This window comes from Medicago truncatula, chromosome 8 (genome assembly GCF_003473485.1).
Source record: "Medicago truncatula cultivar Jemalong A17 chromosome 8, MtrunA17r5.0-ANR, whole genome shotgun sequence".
NCBI lineage: Eukaryota > Viridiplantae > Streptophyta > Magnoliopsida > Fabales > Fabaceae > Medicago > Medicago truncatula.
The window spans coordinates 14,688,498-14,708,603 of NC_053049.1; the positions used below are offsets into that span (position 1 = coordinate 14,688,498).

The 20,106-nt window shown below is 31.8% G+C and overlaps 4 protein-coding genes across 4 annotated transcripts; 3 read left to right on the forward strand and 1 right to left on the reverse strand.

The window, feature by feature from the left end:
- Positions 1 to 733: 733 nt before the first annotated feature.
- LOC112417324 (uncharacterized) lies at positions 734 to 2,828 on the forward strand. The gene is made up of 2 exons (XM_024772890.2): positions 734 to 2,245; positions 2,328 to 2,828. Exons 1-2 carry the CDS (start codon positions 762 to 764, stop codon positions 2,680 to 2,682), a joined length of 1,839 nt encoding a protein of 612 aa, XP_024628658.2. The 5' UTR covers positions 734 to 761; the 3' UTR covers positions 2,683 to 2,828.
- A 270-nt stretch (positions 2,829 to 3,098) lies between these two features.
- LOC11444544 (two-component response regulator ARR8) lies at positions 3,099 to 4,721 on the reverse strand. Its single transcript, XM_003627766.3, has 5 exons — positions 4,479 to 4,721; positions 4,231 to 4,331; positions 4,062 to 4,139; positions 3,663 to 3,733; positions 3,099 to 3,482 (listed from the first exon to the last, which is right to left on the reverse strand). Exons 1-5 carry the CDS (start codon positions 4,579 to 4,581, stop codon positions 3,302 to 3,304), a joined length of 534 nt encoding a protein of 177 aa, XP_003627814.1. The 5' UTR covers positions 4,582 to 4,721; the 3' UTR covers positions 3,099 to 3,301.
- Positions 4,722 to 9,229: 4,508 nt separating this feature from the next.
- On the forward strand, positions 9,230 to 11,833 carry LOC11444702 (beta-glucosidase 11). Its single transcript, XM_003627769.4, has 6 exons — positions 9,230 to 9,458; positions 10,142 to 10,215; positions 10,624 to 10,693; positions 10,783 to 10,838; positions 11,038 to 11,153; positions 11,438 to 11,833. Exons 2-6 carry the CDS (start codon positions 10,165 to 10,167, stop codon positions 11,628 to 11,630), a joined length of 486 nt encoding a protein of 161 aa, XP_003627817.1. The 5' UTR covers positions 9,230 to 9,458; positions 10,142 to 10,164; the 3' UTR covers positions 11,631 to 11,833.
- Positions 11,834 to 18,022: 6,189 nt separating this feature from the next.
- LOC11444089 (GDSL esterase/lipase At3g27950) lies at positions 18,023 to 20,106 on the forward strand. Its single transcript, XM_003627771.3, has 5 exons — positions 18,023 to 18,248; positions 18,703 to 18,903; positions 19,019 to 19,197; positions 19,492 to 19,768; positions 19,871 to 20,106. The coding sequence occupies exons 1-5, from the start codon at positions 18,023 to 18,025 to the stop codon at positions 20,104 to 20,106; spliced, it is 1,119 nt and encodes a 372-aa protein (XP_003627819.1).

The window sequence follows — 20,106 nt, forward strand, 5'->3', positions numbered from 1 at the left end:
ATTAGTGACGCTCTTGGAGTGAACATGTCTTATGATGAGCCCGTTGAAGAGGAGCTACCTCCGAACAAGAAAGCACAAGATTTTTACAACCTGTTGGAAAAGATAATGAACTGTTGTTTGAAGGATCAAATGACTCTAAATTATCCATGTGCGCGAGACTTTTAGCGGCCAAGTTAAATTGGAATGTACCTGATAAGTGCTTGGAGCACTTCGTGAAAATGCTTTTGGATGCTACTCCCATCAAAGACAATCTTCCGAAAAGTTATTACGAGGCCAAGAGATTAGTGTCGAAATTGGGGTTAGAATCTAAAAGGATTGATTGTTGCAGTAATGGGTGCATGTTGTTCTACGACAATGAATTCGGTACTAATGATGGTGCACTAGAGGAGTGTAAATTTTTCAATGAACCGAGTTATGTTGTTCGCAATGATGATGTTCACCGTAATCACAAACGAATCCCGGTTAAGTCAATGTTTTACCTGCCAATAATACCAAGACTACAGAGGTTGTATGCATCAATGCAAACTGCTAGTCAAATGACCTGGCATTATTACAATAAGTCAAATCCACCCGTGATGTGGCATCCTTGTGACGGTGAGGCATGGAAGCATTTTGATCGTGTTCATCATGATTTTGCATTAGATCCACGAAATGCGAGATTGAGATTATGCTCTGATGGCTTTACACCATATATCCAAGCGTCGGCAACACCTTATTCTTGTTGGCCAATTATTGTTACCCCGTATAACCTCCCTCCTGAGATGTGTATGTCAAAACCTTACATGTTCTTGACTTGTCATATTCCGGGACCGTCGAGTCCACTTGATGGCATTGATGTGTATTTACAACCCTTAATTGATGATCTGAAAAGGTTGTGGATTGGTCAATTGACGTATGATATTGCAAAGAGGGAGAATTTCAATATGAGGGTGGCTTTGATGTGGACTATCAACGACTTTCCTGCGTATGGGATGTTGTCTGGTTGGGGGACTCATGGTAGACTTGCTTGCCCTCATTGTATGGAGAAAACAAAGGCGTTTACTTTGGACTATGGAGGAAAGGCTTCATGGTTTGACCATAGGATGTTTTTACCAGAAAGTCATGTATTTCGAAGGAAAAGAAATATGTTCAGGAAAGATAAAATAGAAAAAGATGGTCCGCCTCCTAAGATAACATCTCGTGAAGTGTTTCGTAGGGTCCGTGGGCTTTCGAGATTCCCAGATGTTGGCAAAAGAATCAGATACCATGAATATGGGGAAAAGCACAACTGGATCAAAAGAAGTATTTTCTGGGACCTTCCTTACTTGAAAGACAATTTACTAAGACATAATCTTGATGTTATGCACATTGAAAAGAATTTTTTTGACAATATACTTCACACAGTGATGAATGTCTCCGGTAAAACAAAAGATAATGAGAAGGCTAGACTGGATTTGTCGGTTTATTGTAAAAGACCAGAAATGGAACTACAACCTCTTCCAAATGGAAAATTTCGAAAACCCAAAGCTGTTTTTAGTCTAACCTCTAATGAAGCAAAATCTGTTTGTATGTGGTTAAAAGAGCTAAGGATGCCGGATGGTTATTCTTCTAATTTAGCAAGGTGTGCTGACGTCAACAAGGGAAAGTGTCGTGGGATGAAAAGTCATGATGGTCATGTTTTCTTGCAACGCTTACTTCCAATTGCATTTAGTTCATTGCCAAATAATGTTATAAAACCATTAACTGAAGTTAGCCAATTTTTTAAAGACCTTTGTGCTTCAACTCTAAGAATGGATGAACTTGTTAAAATGGACCAGAATATGCCAATCACTCTCTGTAAACTTGAGCAAGTTTTCCCACCAGGTTTCTTTGATTCTATGGAACATCTATCGGTGCATCTCGCTTACGAAGCCATGCTCGGAGGGCCTGTTCAATATAGGTGGATGTATCCTTTTGAAAGATTCATGGGTGATGCAAAGCGATGTGTGAAGAATAAGGCTAAGGTTGAGGGATCAATACGCACAGCTTACACGTTGAAGGAAGCAAATTATTTTCTCTCCCATTACTTCAAAAACGGGACATTGACTCCAACAAACACACGAAATGAAGTTGATGCTGCAAGTGGAAGTCACTCATTTGCTTTATCGGTCTTTTGTCTTCCCAGGCGTCATGTTGGGAACAAAGAATACTGGATGAAAGATGAAGAGTTGCGGTCAGCTGAAGTTCATGTGTTGATTAATTGCACTGAAGTTAAACCATACCTCGAGTACGTCCATCATGTATATGTTTATTTTAATCAAATATATTTTTTTAATATTACTGAAGTTAATGTTTGAATTTCACCACAGGGCATTTTTGAGTTGGGCAAACGTTAGTGAACAACAATCTTCTAGTTATATATATGCTAATTTTTCAGAATGGTTTAAACATCAAGTATCAATTATTGAACCGACTAGAGGAGCCAGTCATCTGAGAGGACTAGCTCGAGGGCCAGAGAGACTTGTCAAAGAATATCACACTTACTTTGTGAATGGATATAAATTTCATACTCATGCATGGACAGTGGGCAAAAAAACATATAACAGTGGTGTTTACGTAAAAGGAGTCAGAGAAGGAGGTGTAGATGACTTCTACGGCGTGATTAAAAACATATATGAATTGTCTTACCAATATGTAGAACATGAGAACAAAGTTAGATTGTAATCCTTTACAAGTAAATAATTGTGCAATTGGCCACTTGTTTCAAGTACATTTTTAAATGATTTGTGGAGTTGGTTACTGCAGAGATAATTGTTATTTGATTCTTCTCACAGTGAACAAGTTTAACCTTGAATGAACTTGTAAGTAACATGATGTATATATATTGAGATATGTGAAATGCAGTTTCTTGCATTCTAAAATTCTCTAAAACATAAAGGTATTGTGTTTCGAAAAAATAATCATGATTTTGTCAAAAGAAATAAATAAACAATTATCATGATACCACTTTAGTCCAAACATGAACAAGTACATTTGCTTAGTTAAAATCACAATTTACATTATAGCCAAACTCTTTATAAATTCACACTTTTGGTTATAGAAGATTAAGAGCAGTGGGAAAAAAAAAAGAGGAGTCATAATTAGAAATGAAAAATCTGTCCCAGAAAACCATATAAGAGAGACAATGGAAGTAACACAATATGTCAAAAATGAATAGTTAATAATCCACCAAAACTCAATTGAAACCTTTCTCAGCTATTTACATTTGGAACTTTTAATGCTTATTCCTTTTGCATGTTCTAGGACTAATTAAGTTAAATCAAATTTAATTTGAAACCAAAATTTAAATGCTAACTTTTGGCCTAGTTTTATCTGGTGATTGAGTTTCTTCCATACCCTTCCTTTTGATAGGTTGTTCATTCTCTTCCTTAACTTTTGATTTCAACAAATGTGGCTTCAGCTTGCTTACATCTGATAGTTGAACTGGTTTCAGGAAGAATTCTTCAGCCCCCTCTTCCAAACATCTGATACCATTACAAATAATTGGTTAGATCTAGTCATATTTAAAATATAGTCCATAATATGATCGACTTTTCATTTTCAAAATAATTAATTTGATATTAGATTTTATAATTTTTTCACGATATCTTCTTCTGCTCGCAACTGCATAGACAATTTTATATTATGGTATAAACTTTCCTCACCTGTTGATCCTAGATGGAACATTCTCCGAGGACATTATCACAACTGGTATGTCTTTGAATGATTTGGATTCCTGCAGATCAATGAACTTTTATTAGTTTAAACATCAAGTTAAAGAATATACAAGGGATAAAAAATAAAAAAAACGATTTATGATTTTTTTTTTTTAATGTTCTGTTTGAAAATTCGTATCACTTGTATTTAAGAAATAAGATCCTATTTTTCAAATTGTTTCCTAAATAGAAAAGCAAAATAATTTCACCAAACTTCTTGATGCATTCAAATTTCAAAAGTGAGCACAAAATTGTGGCAAAAATTAATGAGATTGAAAATAGAGTAATCAAATAAGAAGTGGCAAAAAGCAATTTGAAAAAGTCTTGGAAAACATCTCAAAAACCTACCTTAATTTTTCTCAACAGATCATAGCCAGTCATCCCTGGCATACAATAATCTGTTATGATCAGATTTACATCTACATCCTGCATGAATAATTGAATCAAAGATCAATACAAATTTATACAATAAAATGGTTTAATTCATAATATTTATCAATTGAATAAGAAAATGAACCTGATTAATTTCTGAAGCAACATGAGTGTCATAAGTCCTCATTTCATCTTCAACCAAACCAAGAAATTTCAAGGCCTTACTAGCAGAATCCACTGTAGTAACTGTGATTTCAATACAAAACAACAAAAATCATTAACATGCATCAAACTTAGTAACCAAAAAATCAAAATATTAGACTATACAAACAGCATTAAAATATAAATCTATATTAAAAGATAGAGAGAAAAAACTATAGACAAGAAAAGTACCATTAAAAGAAGAAGTTTTGAGGAGCCTCTCAATCAACATTCTATCAATAATACTATCATCAACAGCCAAAACATGGAACTGATTCTCAGCTGCCATGCCCATTACTTGAAAGATAATAATATTTTTCAAGCCAAAAAATGAGAAAAAAGGTGAATGAAAAAAGAGAATATAAAGCAAGAGGAATATAATTGTAATGAATCAAAATCAAAATGTGACATTTTAAATGAGAGACTATCATGGTCAAAAAAGATACATAATCCTTATAGGATATTTGACAGTTTGGAAAGCAGTATCCCACAGATTTCATCAAGAATCTTTAGGATCTTCAAAGTTGATTTTTGAATTCAAGAAGAAGCAAAGAAGGTGGCGTTGTTTTACCAATTTTTTAAATTAGACATTTTAATTATTATTTTAGTAATTTAATATATTTGACCCTTTTGATAATAGGTGAGCTATTATTATTTTAATTATTATAATATAAACGCCCTTTTTTATAATAGGTATATGATTCTCTTTCTTACCTCATTTGCCTTTTCATTAGGACTAAAGGGTATTTGTTTAAGAGACAAAAATCTCATTTCCATTCATGCATGTGCATGACTTGCTTAGTGCTTTGCACTTAGCCAATTTTTTTTTTTGGGTAGAAATTAGCCACACTTTTTAGTAGTACTAGGCAAATTTATGATTTTGTTGCATTTTATTTTCCTTTTTGTCATTTGACATAAAGAGACAATTTTGATATCAGATTTTGGATTTTTATTGTTAAGAAATCCCTAATTTGTTGCTAACATAAATTTTTAGTCTTCTGATCATAATCGGATGAAACAGAACGCGTTTGAGCTGCGTATTACATATTCAATTGTTTTTTTGTTAAAAAATGAGTTGTCAAATCTTTGATTAAATGACTTATGATACATCATTGGGTCAAACTTAGGATTTCACCATATCTGTATTTAATTTTTTTAAGGGAAAACCTTTACCTCATTTTTATTCTTTTTTCCTTTTTTAAATTGTCTTATTTTTAGTACATATGATTTCTTTTTCATTCTCTTTCTTTTCGTAATATTTTTTTACTTTCATATTGTTTTGTTACTGGGCGCAATGCAAATAATTTGAGCAAGAACTTTAATTGAAAATTTACGAATCTTAATTACAAGGTGCCAAATTCTAATTCTTTTGAATTTGAATTTTGCATAGTCCCTCCCAAGCGTGGCCAAGCTATTTAATATAATTTATCCGCATCATAATTAGCTTTGATCTTTCTCTCTGTCCCCATTTGATTGATATTGTTTTCAGGAGTCAATATTTAATCTAAAAAATAAATAATTGAAACATTATTAGCATTACTGCATGTGAGTTATATTAATTGACGATATTTTGTACACTGATTTTTTCGCTACAAATCATATGAAAGCACAACTGTCTTTGTGAACTTAGTTCAGTTGGTTGGACAATACATCAAATATGTAAAGTTTGAGGTTCAAATTCTGACCACTACCTAAAAAATATGAAAACACAGCAGGCAATGGGAGAAAACTCTACGAAAAGAAATGATTTTTCATGCTAACATTTTTTTTTTCCAGAAGTAAATTATCTTATTTCATTAATAATAATAGTTTAGATACATAATAACATCAAAACTTATTATTCTCTTTTGTGAGCCGTCAGCTGAAACGCTAATTTCTTCTCCTTCATCCACCAAAGAGGGGTGGTTTAGGGTCAATTTTTGACCCCAATTCACCCCTCCATATCGTTTTTCTTCTTCCATTTTATTTAAATAAGTGATTTTAACATCGAATTAGGTTTTCCTTTTGTGATTTAGTCGTCTTAGTGCGACGTTGTTTTGTTTGTCGTCTTTGTGCGACGTTGTTTGTCTTTTCCCTTTTGTTCAAGTGTTTGTTCGGTTCAGATTGTCAGATCAGCTTCGATACAGTGCAGATCTATATCCTCTTTTGACTTCATATATACCATTTTTTTTCTTCATATTTCCAAAGAAATTTTGTATCACTTTTATAATGTTTCAGAAAATGAAATAAAGAAGGGCTGCACTCTTTAGCACGTAAAGTGTCAGGATCAGATAGTAATTTTAGAGTGCATAAAGACCAAGACTCGTTAGGGCTAGTCCAAAACAACCTGATCATAACCCGTTTTGAAACTTCTACCGTTTTCCAACAAATAAACTAGGGTTCTACTCCTTTTGTATATATATCCCCCCAGTTCTCTCTTCACTTCACTTTTGCAGCTGCAACTCAACTCCATCAAATCCAATGGTATGTTTTTCTCTTCCTCCTTCATTCAATCTTCTTTTTTATTTTATTTTATTTTAACCGTTGTTACAATGAACTTAAATGAATTATTTACTTAATAATAATGGTGTTGGTGATGAAGGAAAAGTGCAATGAATTTTTAAAACTGTTGAATGATTTCATGACTATAAGAATTGGTACATGTGGCACAACAAAATTGGATGATTTGTATAAACAGTTTACAAATTTTAAATTGAGATTTAACTCCTTCACACTAAAGGAATCTCAATTCACTAATGGTGAGACACTGGACAAAAATTTGACATTGAAGAATACCAAGAAATCTGTGCCGGAATTGATAGACTAGAGTCGATGATTCAGCTTCGTCATTTTTCAACTTTATCAACGTCTTTCCGACTATTCAACAAATATTAAACATTGTGGTGCTGAGTTATGTAAATTGTTGGACAATCCCAAGGCTCTAAGAATTGATTGAAGCAAGACTGCAAAATACGTCTTTCGACTATTCTTTATATGCTTTATATATATCTTGTGGTCTTGCTTCGACACCTCTTGGATCAATTCTTAGAGCCTCTTGGGATTGTCCAACAATTTACATAACTCAGCACCCCAATCCTAATATTTGTTGAATAGTTGAAAAAAAGTTGATGAAGTTGAAACTTCAACTGACGAAGTTGAATCATCGAATCTAGTCTATCAATTCCGCGATAAATTTTTTGGTATTCTTCAATGTCAAATTTTTGTCCAATCTCATCATTAGTGAATTGAGATTCCTTTTAGTGTGAAGGAGTTAAATCTCAATTTAAAATCTGTAAACTGTTTATACAGATCTTCCAATTTTGTTGTGTTACCTCCTGTACCAATTCTTATAGCCTTGAAATCATACAACAGCTGTAAAGATTCATTGCAATTTTGCTTCATCACCAACACAATTATTATTAAGTAAACAATTCATTTATCTTCATTGTAACAACAGTTAAAATATATAAATAAATAAATAAAAAGAAGATTGAATGAAGGAGTTAGAGAGAAGCATACCATTGGATTTGATGATGTTGAGTTGCAGCGGCAGAAGTGAAGTGAAGAGAGAACTGGGCGGCTATATATAAAAGGATTGGAACCCTAGGTTTTTTTGTTAGAAAATAATAGAAGTTTCAAAACGGATCATCAGGCTGTTTCGGGCTGGTCCTAACAAGTTTTGGTCTTTATCGGATCAGGTCAAAAAGATCTATTTAAATATGGGCTCTAAAATTACTGCCTGATCTGGCATGAATTTTCGCTAATATTTGTGACCAGAGGGTATAAGTTATTGCATTGAAAACTGTGTAATATTTATATAAAAAAGGGTTAATAGGTCTTTAGCGCCCTGTAATATATGTCATTTCTGGTTTTCTCCCTGTAAAATTTTTATTTTGATTCAACCCCTATGAAATATTTTTGTTTTGATTAGGGGCCAAACAAAAACCAATTTTATTATTTTTTTCAAGAAATTTTCGTTTTTGTTTGGCCTATTAGGGGGGTAAATCAAAACAAAAATATTTTACAAGGGTTAAATCAAAATAAAATTTTTACAGGGAGGAAAACCGAAAATGACCTATATTACAGGGGGTAAAGACCTATTAACCCTGTAAAAAAACTTTATCCCCTTCTTTCTCAAATATTGATGAAAAAATATGTAATAATATAAAATTATTTCCTATATATAGGAAGACATACATAAAGAAAAAGGAAAGAAAAAGTTCAATTTCATGAAGAGATATAATACAATTACAATAATTCAAAACCAATACTCCAAACCATATTATTTCATGAATAGATGTAATACTAACATCCATCGTAGATCCATCAACTATATATTGTACAATTCAAGCAAAATCACAATGTGATATCTGATTCCTATTGATCATATAATAAACATTTTATTAGAACAAGTCAAAATACGATTCAACTAATGGTTTGTTTTATTGTTGTGCATGAGAGGAGTTTTACAAAGTTGGATCAAAATAATGGTTTAAAGCAATCACATAACTGAGATTTGATATCACATATTCATCCAAAATTTTAACAAGTCTCCTCACATATATGTTGTTCAACCTTTACTCTTTTATTTAATGTAAAACTTTAACTCACAATTGACATATAACAACATCTATAAGTCAAACAATAATATACTCATCTTAAACATAAGAGAGCCGTGTCTTCGTTCACCATTTAGCCACTTGTTTTTTCTTTCAAGAATTTTAATATTCAACATAAAATCTAATATAATAATATTTGTCAATAACACTACTAAAAAATCTGTGTTTTCGGACGGAATTTTGGGACGGAAGCTTATTTGTCTGAATTTTTCGGACGGATTTGGGACGGTTTTAAAGGAGCGAAATTTTCGTCCCAAATCCGTCCCAAATTTTTATAACATATTTAAACAAGGAATTTTCCCACGAATTTCGCACGAATTTCCTTAAAAAAACAAATCTGTCCCAAAACCGTGTGAAATTTTGAGATGGATTTCGGACGGAAGGTTTTAATTTTATTTTTAAGTGTGAAAATTCTATATCCCCTGTGTCCACATCAAAATTTCCCCCTGTGTGTTGCTTCCTCTCATAACTAGATTTATTCTTCCATAACCCTAAAATCAATTTCACAATCAATTTCTCAAACTCTTCAATCAATTCCTTCCAAAAACTTGTACCATTTCTCAAGCTCTTCAAGGTTAGCTTCTCCTCTCTTCAGATTTGAGGTTCTCAGTTTTTTCTTTTTTTAATTTCTCAAGCTTTTCAAGGTATTACCATTCACTCTCTATATTATAATATGTGTTCTTGTCAACAAATCAACCATGTTCCCATAAACTTGTGACTGATTCTTTGTTCAATTTCAGGGTTTATTTTTTTTTATTTCTTAGGGTTTTTAGTGTGCTTAACTACCTAGACCTGGATTCATGTTTGATGTTGAAATATATTGTGGGTTTTGTGCGTTTTTGCTGTTCCAATTGGGTGTATGTTGTGGTTTGTGTTTTATTGGCCTGTTCCAACAGGTACTCATTATGTGGTTTGCGTTTTTGTGGTTTGCATTTTCGCTGTTCTTGAGTTGTTGTTTATCAGGACTATATATCTTATTAGGATCTTTGGCTAGATTTACACCCTTATGTATTCAAAACCTGAGTACTAGAATGCTAATTTCTTGAATGGTGTTGAGATATTTTAACAAAATAACGTTGAACTATTGTAATTTATGTTGAACTTTGTTGTGTTTTGTGTTGCTCCTGTGTGATGATTTCAAACATTTGGTCTATTTTAGAGTTAAAAGACATTTAAGAATGTTTATTTGTTAATGTTTCTTGTTTTACTTTCTTTTTTAGTTACTGGTTCTACTCATGACATTAAATTAAATTGCAGGAAATAATTGTGCTTGAACAAAGATGAGTTCCCTTTCCGACTTTGTGTTTGGTGTATCAACTTCAGCTTACCAAGTTTGTTCTTCTCTCTTTTTGTTCAATTCCTAATGTTATGCTTTTGCATTTTCTTTTTATTCATGTATGATTATTCCCAAATGATATAACACATTGTAGTAGTATTTTGACATTCTATTGCTCATTAAGATCAAACCATATATATTTTTAGAGTTAGAGCATGTTCATTTCAGACAATTGAACCAAACATATAGATTTTTTTCTCTCCAAAAAGTAGTTGTGGGATTTTTTCATAAAAAAGTGTGTGGTCAATGAAAAAGAATGTTAAATAAGTAATCCTTATTCTAAACAAACATATACTACTTTATGCTTTATGCAAAGATGTTGCTATTTTTAATCTTAAACAATCATACCTTAAATCTTCATCATATTTATGACTAATGGGATTGGGTGGGGGGTGATTAAAAGTTTGAAGGTGCAGCAAATGAAGATGGTAGGAAACCAAGCATATGGGATACCTTTGCCCATGGTGGAAATGGTATTGTCCAAACTAACATATACTTTATTTACTATGCAGTACTTCATTCTTAAAATACAGGTTTTCTTTATTCTAATGTATATCTTCAGCAAATATGTACGAGGATGATGGAGATATTGCGTGCGATGGATATCACAAATACAAGGTCAGTGACTATAGAGTATACACACATATGTTATTAGCACATGCTTGAGCTGCAATGTTGTATAAGAAAAAATATAAGGTAAATTTATGTAGAAAATGCACCACTTCACTTACAATTCATTTTTTCTGTTTTCATTTTAAACCATAATCAAGAAGGGTAACATATAGTATGTTCAAGAAGCAATCTTTCTAAAGTACAGGTCATGCAACATGGCATTATTGGGCTTAATCTTCTTACTTTTGGTTTTGTTCCACTGACAAATACTAGTAAAGATATAGTTGCAACTCAAATGGCCCAAGACTTCATGATGGGGTGGTAAGTAATGATTTGATCATGTTATCTTTCTTTTCAATGTTTGTAGACATTGCTAACCTTTGAAATTATGGGATTGCATAGGACTAACCTTTGCATTATCTTTCTTTGCATATGGTTTTTATATCTCTAACAAGTGCCTACAAATAAGGTTCCTTTGAGCTTAAACTAAGACAACATTCACATCATTTTACTTTGTAACATATAAAATTATAGAAAACATGTTGCTTTGTCACAACTTTCAATTATACATTAATTGCTACGAGTATACGTTGTTTATATTGCAGGGTTCTAAATCCATTAACATTTGGTGATTATCCTTATATAATGAAAAAGAATGTTGGATCAAGGCTTCCTTCCTTCACAGCAAAGGAATCAAATCTGATCAAGAGCTCAATTGACTTCTTAGGAATAAACTTTTACAGCTTAATATATGTTAAGAACAATCCTACAAGCCTGGACATGGACGATAGAGCCTGAACAATCCTGCTAGTTCAGTTGAGTGTGTATCTGTTTGTCTTGTGTTCGAGTACGTCATCTTTTGAAGAAAGTATTACTCAAATTTATGTTAATTTACTTGAGTATTGACTAGTGAACAATTTAGTCATGTTATTTTGTGATATATTGTGCCATAACATTGAGCATATATATGAATCTAGTTTGTATAATTTTGTTTTAGACAATGAGTATTTGTTTACTCTTGAATTATTATTTATTTTTATTTGAATCTAGTATGTATTATTAAATATGAATTTTAGGATTTCAATTTATCTTAAACTCATTAAAATAAATTAATTTTGTTGCAATTCTGAAAAAAAAAAAAAAAAAAAAAAAAAACTTATAATCTCTCCTGTAAAGCGTGGTAAATATTTTAAGGTTCCTTAATTTCGTCCGAAAATCGTTGGAAAATTTGTCTGAATACTGCAGGAATAAACTTAATTCCGTCCGAAAACCGTAGGAAATTAAACTTTATTCCGTCCGAAATTCGTCCAAAACCTATTCCAATATCCAACAAAAGTAACGGTGCGAACTCCGTCTGAAATATTTTTGGGACGGAATTTGGGACGGAATTATGATTTGCGACGCGGCTTTTTCGGACAACGCCCAATCCGTTCGAAATCCGTCCGAAAACACATTTCCGTTCGAATTCCGTGGGAATCTTCCTTAAATTCCGTCCCAAAACCGTCCGAAATTTCGTCCGAAAATGACATTTACCTATTTATCACATTTACCAATAAAAAACACAATCCATTGTCGTTGTGAGTATATCTCAGTTGATATAAACATTGCGATATGTAGGGACCGAGGTTCCAATTCCATATTTCTCGTTTATTGAATTTCTAATCACCATGCTACTAGATGAAATAAAAATCACAATCAGTCCATTTTAGTGTTGTTTACATTGGCATGTGAAAAATTAATTTCTCTTGTTTTAACTTAGTCATATATCAGGTTTCAGAGTGATAGTTAGGGGTGGGCATGGTTCGGTTAATCTAAAAAACCGAATTGAACTGAACCGAAATTTTGAAATGGTTCGAGAAAACCGAACCGTTTCAGGTATGGAGCTAACTGAACTGAACCAAAGTTATGGTTCGGTTACTCGTTTTCTTACCTATGACCGAACCGAACCAAAACCAATATTTTGAACCGAAATGTATTTTTTTTATCCTTTTCTGAATTTAATTGATTTTTTTTATCCTTTTTTTATCCAAAATGCAAAATATTTTTTTATTTACTTTTTTTTAAGAATATAATTTTTTTTATTAATATTATTATTACACAAATACAGTAAAATAATAAGTTTAATGCAAAATATATTAAGAAATAAAAATTATAGTATGAAAATTATTATCGATTATTTTTTGAAAGATATGAAGTAATAATAATATAGATTAAATTAATGTAATATATAAGATTAAACACGGTAAAAAAATCTGTATTAATATTTACTTTCGCGGTTAGTTTGCTTCGGATTTGAAACAATTTACTACGATCTCTTTTTAAAAATAGCTTACTCAAAACCGCTTATTTTATGCAAAATAACTTATTTTAAAAAATAGCTTATTCAAAACAGCTTATTTTATGAAAATACCTTATTTAAAAAAAAAAAAAAAAACAGCTTATTCAAAACAACTTATTTGATAAACAACTTATTTTCTGAAAAACAACTTATTCAAAACAGCTTATTTTATGCAAAACACCTTATTTTAAAAAACAACTTATTTTATGAAAAACAACTTATTTTTGAAAACAGCTTATTCAAAACAGTTTCTTTTATGAAAAACAGCTTATTCAAAAAAACTTATTTTATTAAAAATAGCTTGTTACGATCTCTTTTTTAAAAATAACTTAATCAAAACAACTTATTTTATGCAAAACAACTTATTCAAAACAGCTTATGCCCACGGCAAAGGAACAAAATGTGGTCATTTTGCAAAGACAAGAGGTTCATCCTACCAAGTATATCCAACATGGTTTAGATTTGTGGGAACGAGTCCGTGCTTATGATGCAAGATCAGCAGCTGAAGCAATTGATGGTTTCATGCCTGTTCTTACACGAAGTCAGAAACAGAAGCTTAAGGTACAACACATCTTATCAAAGCAGCCATCCAAATCCCGTGCACGGGGTGACACTCAACCGTCTGCTCAATGAATTTTCCCTCGAACTCTTCTTCCAGATGAGGTGAAGATTGTTTTTTTTTTAGAGACAGATGTGGGTTACCTAATTATAGATTCCCTTAATTTATTTTTGGGTTGTTTTGTTGTATTTCTGTTTCTTTTTTTGTTTTTAGCGGTTTTTTCGGAGGGTTTTGGTATAGTCCCCCCCCTCCTTTTGTATATATCTTTTCCCCCTTTTTTAATAAATTTTTCGAGCTTGGCGGCATAGGATGGAGGTATCTCGGGGTACCAATCTAGTTGGATTGTCGATGATGCCTCCTGATGCCTGTCCTCTCTCGTTGCTTATAAAAAAAATAGCTTATTTCATGCAAAACAACTTATTTTAAAAAATAGATTATTTAAAATTGCTTATTTTATGCAAAACACCTTATTTTAAAAAACAACTTATTTTATGAAAACAACTTATTCAAAACAACTTATTTTATTTAAAACAACTTATTTTATTCAAAATATCTTTTGAATAAGTTGTTTTTTGAAAATAAGCTGTTTTTAAAATAAGGTGTTTTTCATAAAATAAGTTGTTTTTTTTAAAATAAGTTGTTTTTCAAATAAGCTATTTTGCATAAAATTAGCTATTTTTATAAAATAAGTTGTTTTCATAAAATAAGTTGTTTTTTAAAATAAGGTGTGTGCTCGTGATTTTCGGATATCAAACCATTAATTGATTTTGAATCGTCAATCTTTGAACTCTCAATTTTATTCGTGGGAGGGAAAAAATGAGTAAAAACCCTTAAGACTTTGGATTCGGGGGTTGGTTACGCGAAGGGAAGGTGTTAGCACCCTAAGCGTCTACGGTACTCCGTAGGAACCTTTTACTTAACTTATCTTGTGCTAAATTGCTTTGCTTATTTGAAGAGATGAAAATAAAATTGGATGATGAGTTAAAACGAAAAAGAAAATTGATTTTTAGTTGAAAAGAAAGAAGATAATTGTTTTTAATTGATAAGAAAAAAGAAATTTGTTTTTTAGTTGAAAGTTGAAAAGAAAAAAAAAGAAAATTGTTTTTTAATTGATTTGGAAGGACAAGGTCCTCTGCCTACGTACCCGTGAGGGATCAAAACCTCGTAGTTCGGGGTAGAAATTGACGTTTGATTGGTTGGTATTTTTTATTAGATTTTGAAAAAAGGTTTTGAAAATAAAAAGCCAAGTGGCAAATGAGAATTGATTTGTGTTTTTTAGATTGAAGAAAACTAACTTAAAGTTGAATTAGAATTGATTTGAAATTTGATTAAGAAAAATAAAATAAAAAGACGGTCACTTGATTTAAGATCAAGGTTTATTGTGAAAAGTTTTTTTTGTGAATTTTGGATATTTGAATGTTTTTGTTGTTTTTGCATAATAACTGAAAATTAAACTAATAGAGCAATAAAAAATAAAAGTGTGTGGGTGTGAAGAAAAGATTGTTAGTTTACGTTAGTTCAACAAGATGAATAGTATTTAATATATATAGGACCAGAACACTCTGGAGAACAAAAATATAATATTAACAATTAACTTAGGACCAAAGCACTCTGGATTAATTTAATTAACAAGGACCAGAGCACTCTGGATTAATTTAATTAACAAGGACCAGATTGTTCTGGAGAATATTTAAATTAAACAAAAATATAATATTAACAGTTAATATAGGACCAGAGCACTCTGGATTAATTTAATTAACAAGGACCAGATTGTTCTGGAGAATAATTAAATTAAACAAAAATAAAATATTAACAGTTAATTTAGGACCAGAGCACTCTGGATTGAGGTGTGTATTTTAGTGAAAAATAAATTAAAATATATATATATATATATATATATAGAGAGAGAGAGAGCAAGACGAAAGGAAAAAGTGAAAAGGAAAAGAAAAAGGAGGAAAGAAAAGAAAGGGGAGATGATATACCTTTGTGGGAGAGTAGAAGAAAGAAAGAAAAAAGAAAAGAAAAAAAGAGGGTTGTTTTGTTTGATTTGGTAATGAGGGTGTGTTGTTTTGTGTTTGTTTGTTGATGGTGATGAGAAAGAAAAGAAAGAAAGAAAGAAGAAAAAAACTTTGTTTGAAAGTAGTGAGCACCTTCACTTTGAGAGAGATTCAATTCTTTGTGTGTAAGCATCTCCTTTTGCCATTGAGGTATGCTTGTATTTATAGAGGTGAAAGACTTGGAGCTTCACAGACAAAAACAGCTGTGTTTTCCTTGTTAAAAACAGCCCATGTGCTTATGTTTTTGTTGCTTGGAGCACAAGAATGAGAAAAAAGTGAATTTTGTTCATGCAGAACGTTCTGGAACTTCCAATTTGCAAAGAGAAAAGGTGGACACGTGAATGCAAGCTGTAGAAGTTTGGAGGCCACTTGTTTTTACAGCTGTTTGGCACTTCTTTGAAAGCTACAAGTGCTGTCCTTTGTTGCTTTGAGAGCAAGAGTGTCCAAGTTGTAAAATTTGCCACATGGAGAATGTTCTTAAGAACATTCTTGTTGTTCCTTTCCTTTTTTAGACAACCACATGTGATGAAAAAACAGTTGTGATCTGGTGGCAACATGAGGGAACATGATGATGTCATTCTTATCCCTTTGAAGTTCAACCAGAATGTTCTCAAGAACGTTCTTTTAGTTCCATGCACTTTTGAAGCAAAACGTGTGGTGTTGTGCAGCTGTAATCTAGTGGTATATTTGATGGGACATAATGAGGTCACTTTATTTCACTCGTAGTACGACCAGAACGTTCTGGAGAACGTTCTGGTAGACTATTCTTGATGAATTTTCATTTTATGCCTTTTTTAATAAAAATAAAAACAAACAACATAATAAAATAATGATAATAATAATAACGAAAAGGACTAGAATAAAATGACTAAAAAGAGTGGTAAAAAAATGAACAAAAAATGAGGTATTTAAAATATGTCTCTGCCGAAATTTTTCCTAAAAAGGCAAACAATTCCGGGCCAAAAGACAAATGAAATGTGATCTTAGGTCAAAAATTGGGGTATGACAAGGTGTTTTGCATAAAATAAGTTGTTTTGAATAAGTTTTTTTTTAAAAAAAATAAGCTATTTTGCATAATATAAGTTGTTTTTTAAAAATAAGTTGTTTTCATAAAATAAGCTGTTTTAAAATAAGGTGTTTTGCATAAAATAAGCTTTTTAAAATAAGCTATTTTAAATAAGTTGTTTATTTGGAAAGATCCAACAAAGAGTTCAATTGGTTTCCTTAAAAAAAAAAAAAAATCAAGTTGTTTGATTCAAACAGTTCGGTTCGGTTCAAGATGGTTCAGTTATGGTTCAAGAACTGTTAATAAATTAACGGTTCGGTTCGTGAACCATTATAATGGTTCGATTATTTTTGGTTCGGTTCGGTTCATGGTTCTTTTTGTCCACCCTAGTGATAGTATTTGACATTATTCTTTCAAAATAGTGTTGAATTCAACATCGAGCATACTAGTTTATTGTTCAAATGACTAATTTCACACCATTTCATGTTTGTTGTAAATATATTTAATTATCACACAAATAGGTGTAGAAACATTTGTCAAGAGTATTTTGGGGATAAAATTTCAAAATTACGACCACATTAAACAAGTCCTCTTGATTTTGATGTTTTTTCTTTTTTTCTTTTTATGACACAAATAGGACCACAAAGAGTAGTATTAGACTATTAGTGCACTTTAATGATTGCTCGAGTTAATTTAAGAATTACCATCCATCAACATGTTATACCATAGCCTAAAGTGTGAATTTGACAATGTCACTAAAATTCTTCAAAAATTTACCATCCATCCACATGCTAACCATGGCCTAAAGTGTAAATTTGGCAATATAATAAAATTCTTCCAAAAATATTACCATCCATCAACATGATATACCATAGCCCAAAGTGTGAATTTGGCAATATCAATAAATTCTTCTAAAAATATTACAATCCATCCACATGCTATACCATAGCCTAAAGTATTTGTCCACAACTTAAATGAGAGAGAGTGAGGCAAAATAACATTATGCATATGATATGAGATAGTCTTGCACGTACGAAATTATACTTACTCTTTTTAAAACATAATATGCTTTGTTCAGAAAAATAAAACATAAAATGTTCCAAAGGAGTGGACACTAATTAACATACTCCAATTTTCAATTTTCTCTCATGCTCCCTATAAATACATTGTTCACTGAAACAAAATTTTAACACAGCACATAGTGGAAAACTAGCTACTACCTCTTCAACAATGAATACCATGACACTAATTTACATACTTTGTTTTTTCAATTTGTGTGTGGCATGTCCATCAAAGAAATGTGTCTACCCAGCAATATACAACTTTGGTGACTCCAATTCAGATACTGGAGCTGGATATGCAACAACGGCAGCTGTTGAGTATCCTAATGGTATAAGCTTCTTTGGAAGCATCTCAGGAAGATGTTGCGATGGTCGTCTAATTTTAGATTTTATCAGTAAGTTGAACATTATCACATCCATCTAAAACAAATTTTGGTTAAGTTTTATATTTTGCTAGCATCAATTATGACATGTCCATAAGTTGTTTTCAACTTATTTTCATAAGCACTTGTTAGACTATTTGAATGAATTTAAGAAAACACCTTATAATATTGTGTTGTTAAAATAGCTTATACATAAGCACTTACTTGAGAAACCGTTATTCTTTAAAGGCTTAAAAAAGTTCTTTATCCAATTGGACCAAATATCATTAACTGCTACCATGCTAGTTAATTCACATTTGATTGGACTATATGAAGTTGGTTATTGGTTATGTTATACAATTCTAGATATATTTGTAATTGTATGTCACTATATTTATTTACTTTCTCTGGATATATGCAACTAGAGAAGTGAAGCTTAGCGACCATATATATCTATGTTTATTAATACAATTTTTTTTGTATGCAGGTGAAGAATTGGAGCTACCATATCTAAGCTCATACTTGAATTCAGTTGGATCAAATTATAGGCATGGAGCTAACTTTGCAGTAGCATCCGCACCGATTCGTCCCATCTTTTCCGGTTTAACCAATCTCGGTCTTCAAGTATCTCAGTTTATTTTGTTCAAATCACACACCAAGATTCTCTTTGATCAACTCTCTGATAAAAGTAAATTTCTCATAAAATTTGCATTCTCATTTTGGTTTATTATTTGCAATTTTTGTGACATGAAAAAGAAGTGAATGGTGAAAAACTGAACCTATATATGTGATGTTATTTATAGGGACAGAACCACCTCTCAGAAGTGGCCTTCCAAGGATTGAAGATTTCTCAAAAGCCATTTACACCATTGATATTGGACAAAATGATATTAGCTATGGTCTGCAGAAGCCGAACTCTTCAGAGGAAGAAGTTAAAAGGTCAATTCCTGATATCTTGAGCCAATTCACCCAAGCAGTGCAGGTGATAATTAGCAACCAAAGAAATTAAGCCTCGTTGATGCATTATTATCAAGTTTGGCGATTGGTTTGATTCCAGTTATATTGTAGTATGATTGAACCAAGTGGAACCGGTATTGGTTTAATTGATTTTCATTATTTTTTTTCCTTTTTCAACACTTGCATGTCATCTGGTTCAATCATGGTTGAGTCGATAAAAACAATTGAACCAACGGAGATATAACCGGTTCAATATCCAATCCAATTATTATATAGCAACTTGGTTATAGAACTAATACTTGTCATTCCTATGGTTTAGAGATTATACAATCAAGGAGCAAGAGTGTTTTGGATTCACAATACAGGTCCTATTGGATGTATACCCTATTATTACTTCTTTTATCCACACAAGAACGAGAAGAGTAACTTGGATGCCAATGGCTGTGTTAAACCTCACAACGAGCTTGCTCAGGAATATAACAGGCAGCTAAAAGACCAAGTGTTTCAGCTAAGGAGAATGTTTCCATTAGCCAAATTTACATATGTTGATGTTTACACAGTCAAATATACACTTATCAGCAATGCAAGGAGCCAAGGTAATTATGTTCAATTAAGTTTTTGTTATCTTTAAATGATCAATTGCTTATTGAATGTGCACAATTAAGTTTTAACTTTTATGCTTGCATGATTTGTGGCAGGTTTTATGAATCCATTGGAATTTTGTTGTGGAAGTTACCAAGGTAACGAAATACATTATTGTGGGAAGAAGTCCATAAAAAATGGAACATTTTATGGCTTTGCATGTGATGACCCCTCTACATATATCAGTTGGGATGGTATACACTACTCCCAAGCAGCAAATGAATGGATTGTTAAACAAATTCTCTCTGGTTCCTTCTCTGATCCACCAGTTTCACTTGGGAATGCATGCTAA

Coding starts and splice junctions, on each gene's coding strand:
- LOC11444089 (XM_003627771.3), top strand. CDS start 18,023: ATGAATACCATGACACTAATTTACATACTTTGTTTTTTCAATTTGTGT. Junction 19,198..19,491: donor AATTCACCCAAGCAGTGCAG/GTGATAATTAGC, acceptor CCTATGGTTTAG/AGATTATACAATCAAGGAGC. Junction 19,769..19,870: donor CAGCAATGCAAGGAGCCAAG/GTAATTATGTTC, acceptor GATTTGTGGCAG/GTTTTATGAATCCATTGGAA.
- LOC11444702 (XM_003627769.4), top strand. CDS start 10,165: ATGAGTTCCCTTTCCGACTTTGTGTTTGGTGTATCAACTTCAGCTTAC. Junction 10,839..11,037: donor ATGGATATCACAAATACAAG/GTCAGTGACTAT, acceptor TCTAAAGTACAG/GTCATGCAACATGGCATTAT. Junction 11,154..11,437: donor CAAGACTTCATGATGGGGTG/GTAAGTAATGAT, acceptor TTTATATTGCAG/GGTTCTAAATCCATTAACAT.
- LOC112417324 (XM_024772890.2), top strand. CDS start 762: ATGTGTATGTCAAAACCTTACATGTTCTTGACTTGTCATATTCCGGGA. Junction 2,246..2,327: donor GAAGTTAAACCATACCTCGA/GTACGTCCATCA, acceptor ATTTCACCACAG/GGCATTTTTGAGTTGGGCAA.
- LOC11444544 (XM_003627766.3), bottom strand. CDS start 4,581: ATGGGCATGGCAGCTGAGAATCAGTTCCATGTTTTGGCTGTTGATGAT. Junction 4,140..4,230: donor TTGCTTCAGAAATTAATCAG/GTTCATTTTCTT, acceptor TTATTCATGCAG/GATGTAGATGTAAATCTGAT. Junction 3,734..4,061: donor ATCTGTTGAGAAAAATTAAG/GTAGGTTTTTGA, acceptor ATTGATCTGCAG/GAATCCAAATCATTCAAAGA.